This window comes from Myotis myotis, unplaced genomic scaffold (genome assembly GCF_014108235.1).
Source record: "Myotis myotis isolate mMyoMyo1 unplaced genomic scaffold, mMyoMyo1.p scaffold_m19_p_3, whole genome shotgun sequence".
In the NCBI taxonomy this organism is placed as follows: domain Eukaryota; kingdom Metazoa; phylum Chordata; class Mammalia; order Chiroptera; family Vespertilionidae; genus Myotis; species Myotis myotis.
In genome coordinates, this window is record NW_023416335.1 from 211,228,414 (window position 1) to 211,244,544 (window position 16,131).

The following is a 16,131-nucleotide window of genomic DNA, read 5'->3' on the forward strand; positions in this document are numbered from 1 at the left end:
CCAAATCCGCACTGAATAAGGCACTTCTTAAGCAGACAGCAACTTGAGAGCAACAGAATTCTAAAGAGGTTTTAGTACAAACCCTCATCCAATCATTGAATATATATATATATATCTCACGTGAATGAATGCTGATGGGGGAGAGGGGGTTCTCACTGCGGAAGAAGGCAGGGAAGAGCCGTGTGGTTTTGAACTGGAACCTGAGGTACTGATATGAGTTTACTATTTTTAAAACTATTTCTTATCTTTGCTGACAAGGCCCTGAGGCACGGGGTTCCAGTAATACCAGGCACACCCAGTGCCCAGATCCTCTTGGTTTCTAAATACTTGCCCACAAGAAGGAAACACGGTTTCCTGAAGAAAAGGTCCATTCCAGGGCTGGGCAAAGAAAGTACAAGATGAGCCTAAAACATCTTGTTGGGCCCAAAAAAAGTGTTTTTAAAAGTGATAGGGATCTGTGGGAAGGACACGAGCTAGCTTCAAAGGCCGAATTAGGAACAACTTGCACATGTTAGACGAAAACTGGAAACAACTCAAACGTCCATCGGCAATAGAATGACTAAACTGTGACATATTCGTACAATGGGATACTTACTACACAGTGTTTTAAAAAATGTGAAGAATTACTGGTGTATGCAACAGCACAGGTGAGCTTCGCAATCAAAATATGATGAAGAAGCCCGATCAGCGTGGCTCAGTGGCTGGGCGTCCACCTGTGGACCCGGAGGTCACGGTTCTATTCCCGGTCAGGGCACATGTCCGGGTGCGGGCTCAATCCCCCAGGCTGGGGCATGCAGGAGGCAGCTGATCAATGATTCTCTCTCGTCACTGATATTCCTATCTCTCTCTCCCTCTCCCTTCCTCTCTGAAATCTATAAAAATATATATTTTTAAAAATGATGAATAAAAGGGCTATATGTCAAATGATCCCATTCACGTACAGTTCAGGGACAAACAAAACTCATCTATGGTGACAGAGGCCAGAAAAGTGCTTAGCGTGGGCCCGAGGGAGAGGGTTGAATGGGAGAAGACACAGGAGTGCCCTCTAGCCTGTTGGGAATCTTGTGGATCTTGCTCCCAGTGATGGTTACGTGATGATTTAGACATAGTGCACATAGAGATAGGTGTGCAGATAGATACGTATACTGCAGCTATGGAAAGAGAGAGAAATGGGTACATAGATGGACAGATAGGGCTGCAGGGCCTGCCTGAGGGTCATGCCACTAGAGCAGCCCCAGACGGCCCTGTGCCCAGAGGGCCCTGCACTTGGGGTTTAATGCTCCGTGGTCACCGTCTCGAAATCCGTGATCCTTTTATTTGAGCCTGTGCTCGATCGTGCAGTCTGGCGGGGTAATGGAACACGTGCTGAGAACCTGGAGCCTCGGAGCACGGGCAGTTCCACCCACTGCCGCCTCCTCCGGACAAGTTCCTGATTGCCTGCTCCCCTGTCCTCCTGTGCCCCAGCCCTGCCCAGCCTCTCTCCTCGCCCCTCCCCACAGACCATGGGGCCTGAAAAGGACGCTCACCCACCATGGCATCTCAGAGTGGGGCATGATTATGGCCGTCGTTGTCATCGTGGTCCTAGATTGGCAGCAGCCGGGGCATTTGGTGGGTGAATCAGCCAAAGTGAGCCTCTCTCCCACCCCCAATTCAGGTGCCCATTTGTCTAGTGTGGAGGTGGCAATACTCGGGGCAGCAGGCCTGTGGGAAGGGGAGATCCCTGACTTGAGCTCCCCGCTCCCAGCCAGGGCGTGATGTGGGGGTCCCACAGCCGACAGGAGGAAACGGGCAGCCGATGGGCAGCTCTCGGGGCTCTCGGGGCCATGGGGCTTGTCCACCAGGCTCTGTGAGGGTCTGCAGGTGCCCTATGAGGAATGCAGTGTTGAGAAGGCGACATAAACTACCTGTAGCAAACAATAACCACACTGACAGGTTGAGAACTTGTGGAGTGATTTTAGTACCTTGAGTAGCATTTTCCCTGCTTTTTGAAAAAGAAGGCCTACATTTTAATCTTGCATCGGGACCCAGTGCTAGGAGTTCCATTCTCCTCAAATTCCTCTGTAGAGTCTATGCCAGTGGTCGGCAAACTGCGGCTCGGCAAACCGTGGCTCTCGAGCCACATGCAGCTCTTTGGCCCCTTGAATGTGGCTCTTCCACAAAATACCAGCTTCTGCACATGGGCCACGAAGTTTCAATCGCACTGTACATGCGCGCCCACACGTGGTATTTTGTGGAAGAGCCACACTCAAGGGGCCAAAGAGCCGCATGTGGCTCGCGAGCCGCGGTTTGCTGACCACGGGTCTATGCGATCCCAAGCAACATCCCAATGGGCTCTGTTGTAGAGATTAACAAGCTGTGCCTGGCCGGCGTCCACCTATGAACCAGAAGGTACTGCTCAATTCCTGGTCAGGGCACATGCCCCGTTGCAGGCTGGATCCCCAGTGTGGGGTGTGCAGGAGGCATCCGACCAATGATTCTCTCTCATCCTTGATGTTTCTCTCCTCTCGCTCTCTCTCTCTCCCCCTCTTCATCTCAAGTCAATAAAAATATATTTTTAACATTAACAAGCTGCTTCTAAAAGCTAGAGAGGAAGGCTATAAATCAAGACACTGTGGGATGCGCATAAGCATAGGCATATATTTAAATGGAACAGAATAGAGACCCCAGAAATAGGCACACACATGTATGATGGCTTGTTTTTTGACTGATATCCTTACGGGCAGGGAACAGAAGCTTCTTAGGAAGCAAAGCTGCCCAGCAAGGCCTGGTCTGCCCGGTGGTGTAGACGCTCCATCTCCGGGTGTGGAAGAGGCTGGAGAGCTCTGTCCTGAAAAGCCTTTTCCTAAGTAAGGTGGGCCCGGAAGTGCTCTGCCCTCTGACATCCCTGAGGCAGCTGAGCGGCTGGAAGGCCGGGCGGGCGGAAAGGCGGCCGCGGGTCGCTGTCCGCGGTGCTGAACCGGACAGCTCCCCAGGTCCTCCCGCCCTTCCCCATCGGTGACTCTGGGAAGCCATGGCTGCTGGTCGCCCTGCTTTTGCTTTGTTTTATGTGCTTTCTTGATGCAGTTTCCTATTTGTATGTACTCTCAAAGTATTAAGGTAAGTACTCATTTATTACAGACATGTCAAACACGTAAAATTAGAGAGAATAGTGTAATGAACTTCTATGGGCTCGTCACCTAGTGCCAAGTGTTAGCAATTCACGTTTCATCAAACTCTCACCCACCTCCCCCCGCAGGACTATGTGAAGCAAATCTCATGCATTGTGCCATTTCATTCATTACTATTTCAGGATGATCTTTAAAGGATAAGAACCACGTGAAAACATATTCCCAGTACGTTAACACAACTCAAAAGTAATGGCTATCCCTTAACATCACCACACCTGCGGTCAGTGTACACAACCAGATGTGCGGGTGAGGTGCAAAGCTCAGCGGGGTTGAGGTATCTGCCTGGGGACGCCTAAGGTCACCAGGACTTAGTGCTGGGACACAGGCTGCCCCACTCGCATCATGTGACCACGGCCACAGATTGGCACACACCAGCCTGCTTGCCAGAGATAACGTCAAGCAAGTCTGAGGCGCAGGGCGCTGACCCAGGCAGGTGGTCACACCCACAGGGTGGTCCCTGAGGACACCAGGGCTCATGAACGACAGGCTCCAACCACACCCCTGCTCCGACAGGTCCAGGTCAAGATCAGTGACGTCGGACTCTCTGCGGCAGAGGAGTCCTGAGCGGAATCCCCATGTGTCCCCAGTATCTAAAGTGCAGCCAGAGCTGAGCCTGAGTGGCAGCTCCGTCACCGACTGGCTGTGGAACCTGGGACAAGGCGCTTCGCCCCTCTGAGCCTCGGATTTCTCGTCAGTGGAACTCACCGTGGGTCGCCCCCAGCCTGCTTTTGCCCCCACAGGCCCCTCTCCTGGAATGACTTTCTGCCAACCCACATTCTAGGCTTCCACGAAGACCCAGTCAGAAACCCATTCCGCTGTGGCTAGTCCCTCCTGGAGTCACCTCTCCTGCATCTGACCGCGTGGTACTGTTTATGTTCTGGGCCCAGAGTAGAGCTGGAGGCCCCGTGGAAACCAGCCAGTCCAACCCCTGGTTTTAAAGACAGGAAATGAGGAACTGGATGAGGAAGGAACTGGCCTGGTGTCGTAGGGGCCGCCGGTGGGCACCCCAAAGAGGCACGCACAGCTGGGATTCCGAAAAGATTTTAATCCCTTTAACCTCTCTCCTCTCCCCTTCCGTCTCTGGGCTCTCGCTGGGTGGACCCAGTAGGAAGGGAGAGATCGAGGTTGAGGAGTGAGCAGACCATGGGGGTCATGCCCGAGGGCTGGTGCCAGACAGAGAACTCAGAGAAAGGATGTGAGGGCAGGCACAGCACCCCATCCCCCCATCTGCTCCCGATCTCAGGGCTGAGCACCTTCCCCGCCTTCTAAAGCGCTCAGCTCACTCTGCCAGCAGCCCTGCCAGGCGCCCCACCAGCCCTTCTCCTCAGCAGGGCCACCACCAGGCCCCAGAGGGCAGTGCCAGAACCACGACGTGATGTGCGTAGCTTCTGCTTCCTTTCTCCCTCTGATGAGGCGGGGCGGGTGACCTGGGCGCAGGGTGACCTGGGCGCACCAAGAGGCTGGGCCTCTCCCCAGGAAGAAGTGCTGGGCCCCAGGGAGCCGGCTGCAAGGAGCAGGGGCTGCAGGGGGGCTGGCGGGTCCCTTCTGGCTCCTGAGGGCCACCCACCCACACCATCCGGGACAAGAGCCTGAGAGGAAGTAGGGAGGCCGCCCCTCGGTCCTCCAGGGCCAGGGGCCAGGCTCTGAGCTCTGGAGGTTGAGTCAGAACCAGGCCTCGCTCAAGGCCTGGACGTGGGCACCCAGGACCCAGGACAAGGACCACGACAGAATGGGAGAGGCCAGTCGCTGGGCCGGCCCAGCGTGGTGTCCCTCAGGCCCGATGGGAAGGGGGCACGTGCTTCTGGGCCGGGTGCGCAGGAGGAGCTGCCTCTGGTGGGAGCGGGCTGGAGACAGGTGGGCTGCAGAGGAAGCAGAAGCCAGTGAGAGCAGTGGTCAGAGCCGGGCTGGGGGAAGGGCAGGGGGAAGACATGAGGGACAGCCTGGCCCCAGTGAGCCCTGGTCACTCCTCCCCCAAGTCCCGCGATGAGGAAGGAAGGACCGGGCCCCTGTTCTGGCCGAGCTGGGAGTGATGGGAAGGCTCCAGGGGGCATGGCGAGTGCCCCCAGGGTCCTGCAGGCTGGCCGGGCCCAGGGCAGTGTGAGCTGCCTGCCCAGGGTCAGCAGAGCAGCTGGTGCCTCCCCCGAGGACGGCGCTGGGTTCTGCCCACCCGGCTGCGCCTCACCTGAGCTTTGGGAGGAGCTGGTCCCTCAGCCGGGAGCACACCCACAGGGCCCCTCGCCACAGCTCGCCCTGCATCCACCGTAGGTCGGCCGGCAGGTCCGGCAGCCACAGGACCAGCCTGGAGGAGGGGCAGCAACAGCTTCACTTCGGCCCAGCTGAGCCCACCCTCCACCCTCCCCACGGGGCCAGGGCCGGAGCAGAGTGGGGATCCCTCGTCCCCGAGGCACCAGGGCTACAGGAAAGGGCTGGGGGTGAGAAGCAGCCAGAGGCACGGGTTCCACCGGGGGCGGCTCAGCCTCACGGGGCACCTGCAGGGAGGGAGGGGCTGGGGATGGAAACAGAGTGGACTCTGAACTCAGTGGGTGGCCAGGCCCTGAGAGTGGACTCCACAGGCAGGAGTAGAAAGGGCAGGGGAGGAAAGGGCAAGGGTCGGGGGTCAGGCTGGCTTGGGGTGTAGCCCAGTCCCACGGCTTCTCAGCTGTGTGACCTGGGGCTGGGGGGGAGGGAGGACGCTGGGCACCTCTCTGGGCCTCAGCTTTCTCACCTGCCAAATAAGGACCGTCACCTCGCCTGTAGTTCCTAGCCTCCCCCATCTCCGTCCCCCTCTCACCTCTCCCCAGGCCAGCTCCCCACTCCGCACCCCTGCACGCACCCGCCCCAGGCCAGCTCCCCACTCCGCACCCCTGCACGCACCCTCCCCAGGCCAGCTCCCCACTCTGCACCCCTGCACGCACCCTCCGCCCAGCAGCCAGGGCCCGGCCTGAAACACAGACCACCAGAGCCTCTCTTGCTTCCACAGGACCCTGCCAGGCAGAGGGCCGGCCATGCAGCTGTGGCAGAGAAAGTGTGTGGCCGGCACCTTCAATGGACTCCCCTCCCCACTGCAGGCTCTTAGGGGGCCTCTAAACCAGGCCTCGGACTGGGCAGACAGTCCTAGTGCCATGCGACAAGCAACACATCAGCCGGACTGTCACCTCCCTCGTTCTGGCCCTTCTGCCTCGATGATTACACCCACGTGTAGGGGACAGAAATACCAGCAGGACATTCCCCGTGGTCTGGGCAGGCCTCCCCAGCAGTGCGCATAAGGGGATTTTTGTTTTTAACTGAAAAGGTGAGAATCTGCCTTTATCCTTTTTTATTTCAACCTGTGGTTTGAGTCTCACAGCAGCACGAGGCGGAGCGGTCAGCGGAAGGCTCTCTCCCAGCTCTGCGTCACCAGCCGTTTAAACGGCGGGACTGGCCGGGTCATCATCGCGATGTGGAGCAGGACATAGACCTTGGCCCCTGTCATAGGCCCTCTTCCGGGGAATAGAGAGTTTTTAAAATGCAGATCTCCCAGGACACCAGTGTCCCCTAGCTGCCTTCGACCACCGTCGGGTAAAGAGCACCCTCCTGGCACAGCTACAGAGCCCTGTGTGCCTAGCCCCTCCGCCTCCCCAGCCCCATCTTGGACAGCTCTCCACCTGTAGGTCCAGTCACACCGGCTTCCCTTTCTGCTCCTCAAACGAGCCTTACTCCCTTCTGCCCCAGGACCTTTGCATATGCTGTCCCATCCATCTGAAATGCTTTTCCCTTCCCTCTTTGCTTAGTGGATTCTTATTTGTCTTTCATCTTACAGCTCAAAAGTTATCTCCTCTAGCCCGGCCAGTGTGGCTCAGTGGCTGAGCATCGACCTATGAACCAGGAGGTCACAGTTCGATTCCTGGTCAGGGCACATGCCCAGGTTTCGGGCTCGATCCCCAGTGTGGGATGTGCAGAAGGCAGCCGATCAATGTTTCTCTATCCTCACCAATGTTTCTATTCCTCTCTCTCTCCCTTCCTCTCAACATCAATAATAAAAAAATTTTTAAGTTATCTCCTCTAGGCAGCCTTCTATGACTAGGCAGTCCCTAGTGCAGCGGTTCTCATCCTGTGGGTCGCGACCCCTTTGGTGGTCGAACGACCCTTTCACAGGGGTCGCCTAAGACCATCCTGCATATCAGATATTTACATGACGATTCATAACAGTAGCAACATGACAGTGATGAAGTAGCAACGAAAATAATTTTATGGTTGGGTCACAACATGAGGGACGGTATGTAAAGGGCCAGAAGGTTGAGAACCACTGGCCTAGTGTAAGCCATCCGGGTTCACAGCCAGTGGAGACTCCCTAGGCATCTCCAGGCAGAGCGGTGGTTACACAAGCGAACGTGTGATGACCTGTGCCCCGCCAGGCTCCACAAGGCCAGGGACCGGGGCTGGGTCAGTGCTGCCTCCCAGCCTCCAGCCAGGGCGGGCCCCTGGTAAGCCCTCGAGGACTCTTACTGGAATAAATGAACAACACACTAGTCCGCAGAGTTAGAATGAGTAGAGAGGGCTTAGCCACAGCCAGCCTGCCATGGAAGAGCCTTGTTGTATAGAAAAGGAATCTGAGGCCCAGAGAGGGTAAGAGACCTGGCCCAGGCCACACAGCAAACCTGAGCCAGCCCAGCCCCTAGAGTTATTTTCAAAAATAGCACATGGTCTCTGAGGCGCTGACAGATGGGCCCAAGGTCCTACAGACAGGAGGGACCGGAGCGCTGACCAGGAGGCCCCGGCTGGTCCACAGCAGCTACAGCCTCCGAACCAGGCCCCAAGGGCCCTCTGGGTCATTCAGCCAACACCGGCAGCGTGGAGAGACCAGCCAGGCTCTGCCCACTGGCGTGCCAGCCGCCCTTCCTGCCCTGGGCACTGGTCTCCACCACAGCCCCTGCCGGCCTCACCTTCTGCCCCGGAAGTAGACGTACTCGAAGGGCAGCGTGCAGGGCAGCAGCAGGTAGGTCAGCGCCTTCCCGGGCGTCGAGCGGCGGAAGCGGGCCCAGGGCCTGGGGTCCCTCCTACTTGTTTTCTCCAGGGCTGCAAGAGAAGGGGAGTGTGCCCACCAGCTCCTCTCCACCCTGCAGCCCACAGGGGGTGCCCACCTCACCCACAGAGCAAGAAACACAGAGCAGGCCCCCACTGGGAGCCAGCAGGGGCCAGGCCCTCAGCTGTTCATCCTCGTCCGAGAAATGGGCAGGGTGTGCCCCTTTCTCAGAAGAGGAGGCAGAGGTTCAGAGTGGAGAAGGGACTTGCCAAAGGCCGTCGCTAGGAGGTGGCAGGGCCAGGATGGACCCCTCTCCCGCCCTCTCTCTGGAAAGTCTGTGGCGGCGACCCAAGAAGGAACAGGTGCCCACATCGCACCTCCCTCCATAACAGTAGCCCAGCGGTTACTAACCACAGCAGGGCTGCAGCTGGGGCCGGGACCACCCCTTCCCCAGCCCTCTATCCCCTTCATTGACCGGGTGGGAGCGGCCTGCGTCCTGGCTGGGGCAGAACCAGAGGCCAGATTCCTGCGCCAGACCATGGCACAGCCACCTGCCCCCAACCTGACTCTGGCCGGTGCTTTTAGGCACAGACACTGGGGGCGGGGGGAGGGGCGGGGTGCACATACAGCAAGTCCGAGACAGCCCCCAGATGACCTGCCATGGCCTGGACTGGACCATCCCTTCCCTTCCCCAGCCTAGGCTGCCTCCCCGTAATGGCAGGACCCACCTTCTGGCAGGTAGGTGAGGACTAAGGGATGCCAGTGAGGTCCAGGCCGGATGACAATTCCCTTCCCGGAAGGGGGCGCCCCTCGCCAACCCCAGGTGCAGGCTGCAGGGCCCCATCGAAGAGGCGGCTCTCTGGTGCCCCCGTGTGGCCGCAGGGATGGGGCCAGGTTTGCAGAACGGCATTCTCGTACCCAGGGCTCAGCACACATTGGAGCCCATTTCTGCTTGCCCTGTGTGGTCCCTCATCCCTCCATCCCCTCGCCCACCTCACTGACCCTGCTCTGGCCTCACCACCACCATCTTTCCTCCCAGCTTCCTGCCTCTCAGCCTGTCCCCACAAGCTAACAATAAAGGAGCAACGCAGAGTGATCCATTGGTCAGTCATGGACTGGGCCTGGGCCTACGGTTCGCTGGGCAGTAATCACTAGGGGCTGCCCCTCAGTAAACCCCTCAGTGGCCCCATCTCTCTCCTCTAGGCCACATACCCAACCTTCCCAGCCTCTCTAAGCTCATCTCTGCTTCCTTGCCCCTCAACCACTGTGTTACACACACGGGGGCCTCCAGCTCTTCTCCCCTCCACACAACCCCAGGACATTTGCACATGCTGTTGTCTTCCCCTCTCTTCGCCTGGCTAGCTCCTTCCATGTTTCACTTAGATGCTAACCCACCCCCACCAGCACCATTCCAGGTGACTGTGGGACACCTGTGATTGCAGCTGTGACATTTAGGTTCCTGTGATTGCAGCTGTGACATCTAGGTCACCATGCAGAATGCCTAGTTCTGCCATGTGCTGGCCATGTGACCTTGGGTAAGTCACCTAACCGCTCGCTGTTCTGGTTTCTACATTCGTACAGTGGGGACGACTCAGTGCCGTCCTCAGAGGATTGTTGAGATGATGAAATGAGTCTAGATCCTCCGTATGTGCCCCCCCCCCGTGCCCCTCAGTACCTCCTCCCCCCCACCCCCCACCAGGCAGTGGGCAAAGGCTGGGCTTTCTCAGGCACAGACTTGGGTCTGAATCCCCCAGTGCAGGCTCTGAGGCCTTGGTGAGTCCCTCCCCGCCCTGAGCTTGTAGCCTCATCACGGAAATGGGGTGAGGAAACCCCTCGGGCCCTCAGCGTAGTGAGAAGTGAGTGACACTGCATGTAAGAGCCCCTTGGCACCCCTGGCACTTAGCAGGAACTCAAAAAGAGTCCCGCCCTCCTCCAGGCCAGAGCGCCTCCAGGGCAGGGCCCACCCAAGCCCCTGGTGCCGTGCCCCGGAGTGCCAGCGCCTGCCGGTGAGCAAGTGCGGGAGGAGGGCAGTACCGGCCTCCAGCTCCGGCGACAGCTGCTTGAAGTTGGGCACGTCCTTGACCAGCACGCTGGGCACCGCCCAGTTGAGCGACAGGCCGGCCTTCTGGCCTCCGTCTTGGTCAGTGTCCCGGGTCCCATGGGCTGGGGCCGGGGGCTCCTTTGACACCAGCGTCCACAGCACCGGCTCCTTGGTGAGTCCTGGGCGGCGAGAGGCAGGATGTGGCGGTCAGCACAGCCAGAGCCTCCGGGTGACAGCGACCCGCCCCCCGCCCCCCCCCCCCCCCCCCCCGCTCTCCACGCTGCCACCCTGTGGGCAACGCTCAAGGCCAAACTCCGCTCTGAGGCGCTGTCACCCACCGCGTCTCTCCAGGAACCTCAGGGCGTCCAGGTAGCCTTGTCTGCAGTAGTGGACCAACATCTGCCAACACACAGGTCAGGGGGGATGGGGGGGCCCGGACGCCCCTAGGCTGACGGTCACAGGCCGAGACTTGTCTTCAACTGGGAGTGATTCCAGCTGCTCCCCAGGAGACCGCGCAAGGGCCCTGGGCCCAGCGCTGGGCCGGGAGGGACCTGGGACCTCCCTCCACTCCCTCCACTGCGGCTCCCTGGCTGGGGCTCCTGCTCCAGCCCCTCCCCCCTCTGGCCTCAGTTCCTTTCTGGGGCCGAGGATGCCCGGGACGGTGCCTGGGACGGTGCCTGGTGCCCATAGGTCAGTGGAGGATGGATCTCTTCGGTCTCCGTTGCCAGGACCGGCCCGAGATGGCCGAGGAACCCTGGGGCCCCGCCCAGCTGCTCGGTCAGAGCCCCACAGCGGGGAAGAGGCCCCTGCGGCCGGGAAGTGGCTCCGCCTCCCCTCGTCGTGTGACCTCGGGACGGACACGCGACCTTCCTGAGCGCCTCGCGGCCTTGTCTGTGAAACGGGCTGAGATGTCTGTCCACCCAGCCTATGGAGGTCAGAGAAGATGAGCTCGTGCCCCACGGCTTGTTCCTTATATTATTAACCCTACACAACCGGGAGAGTGTGGAGAACAGCGGGGAGCCCGGCTGGTGGCGGGGAGGAGCACCTTCTGATGAAAACCTGTTGGTTGTCAAACTACCTATTTTCCAGAAATACTGAGGGGCAAAAAGCAGGAAAGGTGGGTCTGTTGTCCGCCTTTTCCTGAGCGTACGCCTCGCCTCCACACAGCGGGTCATCTGGCCGAGCCTAGGGCAGCAGGAGGAAGCCCGGCGGCTGGCTGAGGCTGGGAAACCTGGCTTTGCAGCTTCTGGGCTGTGTGACTTCGAACAAGTCACTTAACCTCTCTGAGCTGCGGTGTCCTTTCCTGAGAAACGGAGATGATAACGGTGCCTTCTCACAGAGCCTGACCCAGGGGATCACGGCGGGCCCAGCAGGGTTGGCGCTGCCCCGGCGGGCGCCAGTCTAACGCCACACCCGCTCAGGGGGCGCTTCAGGCTGTGGGTTGGAGACCTGGACTGTAAGACTCGGGACATGTGTCTCAACGGCCCTGAGGCTGCGGGGAGGGTTCAGGGGCACAGAGTCTGACACGGGGCCCTGGATCATGGCCGAGGCTCTCACCCCTTCGAGGCTGGACGCCAGGGCCAGGCCTACCTCGGGGCTGGGCGCGACGACGCAGGTGAACCCCAGGTAGAAGTTCCTGGTGGAGAACTGGAAGCTGGCGTTGAAGGCGTTCAGCTCGAGCACGCTGGCCGAGGTGCTCGGGGGGCAGATGTCCACCGTCCCGGTGAAGGGCGACACGGTGATGGTGCTGGGACAGTCCGAGAAGGGCAGGTTGTTGCTCAGAGCCCCGTCGAAGTAGCGCTGCAATTGGGGCAGGAGTGCTGCCCTCAGGACGCCTGCCCTCGGGCCACACCGCGAGGAACACCCGGCCAGCGACGGGCCGCAGCCGGTGACCCTGTGGCTGCCCCAGTCACTAGGTCTGTCGAGCTCAGGGTACTTTAGAGTACCCTCTCTGAGCAGCCCAGGAGCAGGGGCGAGGCTGGCACACAGTAGGTGCTGAAGGTGTGCTGGGCCCTCCACCCACACCTCTCCCCAGCAGGTGCCTGGGGCTGAAAGCACAGGGCAGGGCCTTGGCCACTTACCTCCCCTCTGAATTCGGGGGGGATCACCCCACAGTAGAAAGGGATGTAGAGAGTGCAGATCAAGGCCTGGGAAGACAAGAGTCCACGGAAACAGTTGTTCACGCTCCTGCTCAGAACTGCTCCGAGCACCGTCTAACCCCAGGAGAGCCCGCCATGTGGGTGTTGTCGGTCCTGGGTCCCAGGAGAGAGCTGAGGCGCAGGGGCCATTGTCCCAGCCACATTCTCAGGGTTAAGGGTTTTGAACGCAGGCCCGTCTCAAGTTCTGCCCTTTTCCTGCTGAGCAGACCCTTGCGGACTGGGGTTGCTGCCGGAGCTCTTCCCGGGGACAGACAGGCACCGGGTCCCCCTCCTCCTTCTCCGCTCCGCCAGGAACGCTCGGCCGGGAGTCCAGGGATGTCGCCCAACGTGCGTTCCTTGGACACTATTCTAACCAGATGCACCTCCAACGAGAAACCTTGACTTCTCCACCCACCTGGAAAGCATGGCCTATCTTCCCAGAGAGGCTCTGACAAGTCCTGCGTAAAAGAGACCCTACCGTGGACTCTGATGCTAGTGGCATTAGTGGCATCAGGGCTGGACAATCCGCCGCTGTGCAGTGTGGGGGCGCTGTCCTGCGCATTGAAGGATGTGTAGCAGGACCTCTCCCCCAGATGCGAGCAGTGTATACACGCACACACACGCACAGAGGCGCACACACACTCTCATCGTGTGACACCCAAAATGTCTCCAGCGCTGCCCACTGGCCAGAAGGGGAAAAGCAAACTCCTGCAGCAGAGAGCCTTGCCCCGCAGAACCCTGGGAGAATCTCTCCCGAGCTCTCTCGGGGATGTAGAACCTATCCCGGCTCTGAGCAACGGAGACACAGGTGAGCTCCACATTCCCACAGAGTAACAATCAGAGTGGCAGCAGCTAATGTTTACTGAGCCCCTACTATGTGCCACACAGGCAGAGAAGGTGGGATGCACTTTGGGTCCCCTGTGACCCCCTGGGGAAGCTGTGGACACAGCCCGCAGCCAGGGACTGGCCCCTCCCTGCACAAAGAATTCAGGTCAGCACAGACTCAGACACAGGCCCGTTCTGGGACTGGGGGCACCCGGGCGAAGCAGGGGCCCCAGGCTGCGTGGAAGGTGCAGACCCCGCTGGGGAGGGGGTCAGAGCGGCGATGCGGGAAGCACGGGTCTCCTGGCTGGCCTCCCCGGGTAGGACCTGTGCCCCTGCCTGAGCGTCCGCCTCCTGCCCCGCCCGGCCGTCACCCACTCCTGTTTCTTTCAGTCCTGGATTGTTTCTTCGTTCGGGCGGATGTGGTCCTTCCTTGCACCCCACACACGTTAGATTAGAAGCCCCAGGAGTCAGGCGACATGTCGGTCTGTCCTTCCCTGTTACAGTCACGGTGATGACACAGAACAGACCCTCAGGAAATGTTTGCCCACTGTGTCCGGAAATGCGTGGAGGACCGGGTGGGGCAGGGCTGGGCAGGCACCTCTCTGGGGAGCAGCCTGTTTGGGGGGCTCTGATTTAAAAAAAAAAAAAATGGGCCTTAGCTGGTTTGACTCAGTGGATAGAGCGACAGCCTGCGGACTGAAGGGTCCCAGGTTCGATTCCGGTCAAGGGCACATGCCCTGGTTGCAGGCTCGATCCCCTACAGGATCGGCGTGCAGGAGGCAGCCGATCAATGATTCTCTCTCATCACTGATATTTCTATCTCTCCCACTCGCTTCCTCTTTGAAATCAATTTTAAAAAACAACAGACTTTTGCCCCCTCCCCAGCCAAGCTGGGGGCCCCCCACCTCACCTGTCCATCCTCACCTGGCCACCGCCCCTCTGTTTTGTAAACAAGCTGAGGGCTGCGAGCTCACTGCCCCCACCCGCGACGCCTCCCTCACCCTGCAGATGCGCCTGCCCCCGGGGAGTGCCCGAAAGTCGCTCTGGTAGGAGCTGGCGTCCCCCCACCTGCCACAGGCCCGGAGGCCCCCAGCCCACGCACCTGGATGACCTCCTCGCGGCTGGCGAAGTCCGTGATGATGACGTTGCGGCCGTCGGGCCAGCGGGTCAGGGAGATGCCCAGCTGCTGGGAGGCCCGGACGTGGATGTCACGGGGCAGGTGGGCCCGCAGCTGCTGCTGGATGTGCTCGATGGGCGCGAAGGCGGGGTGGAACACGCCCAGGCTCAGCTGCTCCACCTGCTTGGCCAGATCCAGCAGCCGGTCGCAGCAGAACTCTGCGGGGGAGGGGGGGGGGGCTCCTGAGCCACCAGGCGCCCTGCCCTGCGGGCTGGGAGGCTGGCCTTCCCTCCTGGGGGCCAGGGATTCCTGTGCCCCACCCTGCGTTCATATGCTCTCTCCCACCTTTTGCCCCCAGGTGACCCTCAGAGCATCTTCCTGGCTCCGAGCGTGGCACCCCTCTTCTGTGAAAAGGGGGGAGCCCTAGCCCCAGTGCTCAGGTTCTCAGATGCATTACACGGCACTGACCGCTGGGCAGGACGCACGGGCCCTGGGACACCCCTCCCTCCGCCCCCGCCCCCTCTGGTCCATCCAAATCAGCGTTCGAGGAGGCTGAGAGATCCGGGCTCCCCCCCCCCCCCCCCGCCCGCCTGGGCCCCGACGCACCGACGGGCTGTCCCATGAGGATGCAGATGGCGTTGAGCGCGCCGACCGAGGAGCCGTAGATGCGGCGGGCGCCCTGGAGGAGGCGCGGGGCGCGCTCCCGCAGGCAGTGGGCCACGCCCACGTGGTAGAGGCCGAGGAAGGCCGCGCCGCTGAAGGACAGGCTCCAGTCGCCCTCCTCCTCGAAGCAGCTCATGGCGGTGGGGCCGGGACCAGGGCACGTCCGAATAGGGCGGGGACGGGGGCGCTGGTGGCGGGCGCTGCGGGATGGGGCGCAGGACGTGGGGCGCAGGTCTGGCGTGGCGCGGGGCAGGGCAGCCCAGATGTGGAGCTCAGCGGGAGAGCCGGCCCCGCCCCTGGTGCCCGGCTGGCCCCTGGGCTGTGTCACCCATCGCCCCAGCCAATGAAGCCCCGGGCTGCGACCACCCCCTCTCCTCCAGGTGCGCACCAGGTGTGTCCCAGAAGCGCCGCCCCCACAGCCTGCCCTGCATCGGGGTCACGGGGTACACGGCCCCAGGTACCCCGGGACGGGGCCCGGGAAAACGGGACCAACTCGCCGCCCGACCTCTGCCCCCAAACACTGCCCGGCCCGGGGCGGCCGAGGGCGGCGCAGAAGGCTCCACCCCGTGCCACGCGCTCTCCTCGGAGTCGCCTTCGCAACGCCGTGTGACTAGGGACCTCCGTGCCCGCGTCCGGCTGGTTGGCACCAACTTGCCCGCATCCTGGCACTGGGGGCAGCTCGCGGCATGAAGTACTCGAGAGAAATTCCCTGTGTGTTCCCAAGGGTGACGGGGCGGGCCCAGGGGAGGGGCCCAGGCTGCGGGGTAGGGGGTCTGACGGACTCCCTCCCGCCAGCCCGGTGGATGAGCACCCGCCACGGGCAGTCCGCGGGATGGCGGAGGGCCGAGCCTTGGTGCTGACGGGCCAAAGACCGGTGAGGGTTAGTGCTTGAGACCTCTCATGTGTTTCTCTAAATAAATATGAACTGCCTGGAAGAGGGCTTGGGAGGCCACCGCTCCATATATGAGAGTCCGTCTGTGGGGAGTGGAAGGCGGGGGGCACGGAGCTGGGGAGGAAAGGAGAACGAACGAAATAGCAAAGCAAAACGCAGGTCATGCACCCCAGGAGCTCAAGGGAAGGAGAGGGGACAGGGCTGGGACGCGGGGAGCAGAGCTGGACCTCAACCCCTGCCAGCCGGACTCGAACCCCTGCTCAGGCTGCCCTGTACCAGCCCCAGA

The 16,131-nt window shown here is 60.7% G+C and overlaps 1 protein-coding gene across 1 annotated transcript; it reads right to left on the reverse strand.

Annotated features, from left to right (window-relative positions):
- Positions 1-4,212: 4,212 nt before the first annotated feature.
- On the reverse strand, positions 4,213-15,361 carry PNPLA5 (patatin like phospholipase domain containing 5). Its single transcript, XM_036298796.1, has 9 exons — positions 14,897-15,361; positions 14,276-14,508; positions 12,292-12,357; positions 11,801-12,010; positions 10,549-10,609; positions 10,204-10,389; positions 8,090-8,222; positions 5,350-5,466; positions 4,213-5,026 (listed from the first exon to the last, which is right to left on the reverse strand). The coding sequence occupies exons 1-9, from the start codon at positions 15,087-15,089 to the stop codon at positions 4,939-4,941; spliced, it is 1,287 nt and encodes a 428-aa protein (XP_036154689.1). The 5' UTR covers positions 15,090-15,361; the 3' UTR covers positions 4,213-4,938.
- Positions 15,362-16,131: the final 770 nt, after the last annotated feature.

What these genes read in the sequence shown, in the direction of transcription:
- PNPLA5 (XM_036298796.1), bottom strand. Translation starts at nt 15,089, where the DNA reads ATGAGCTGCTTCGAGGAGGAGGGCGACTGGAGCCTGTCCTTCAGCGGC. An exon ending in CCCCCGAATTCAGAGGGGAG is followed by an intron (nt 12,011 to 12,291) that starts GTAAGTGGCCAA and finishes CCCCAATTGCAG; the next exon opens with CGCTACTTCGACGGGGCTCT. An exon ending in TCGTCGCGCCCAGCCCCGAG is followed by an intron (nt 10,610 to 11,800) that starts GTAGGCCTGGCC and finishes GTGTGTTGGCAG; the next exon opens with ATGTTGGTCCACTACTGCAG.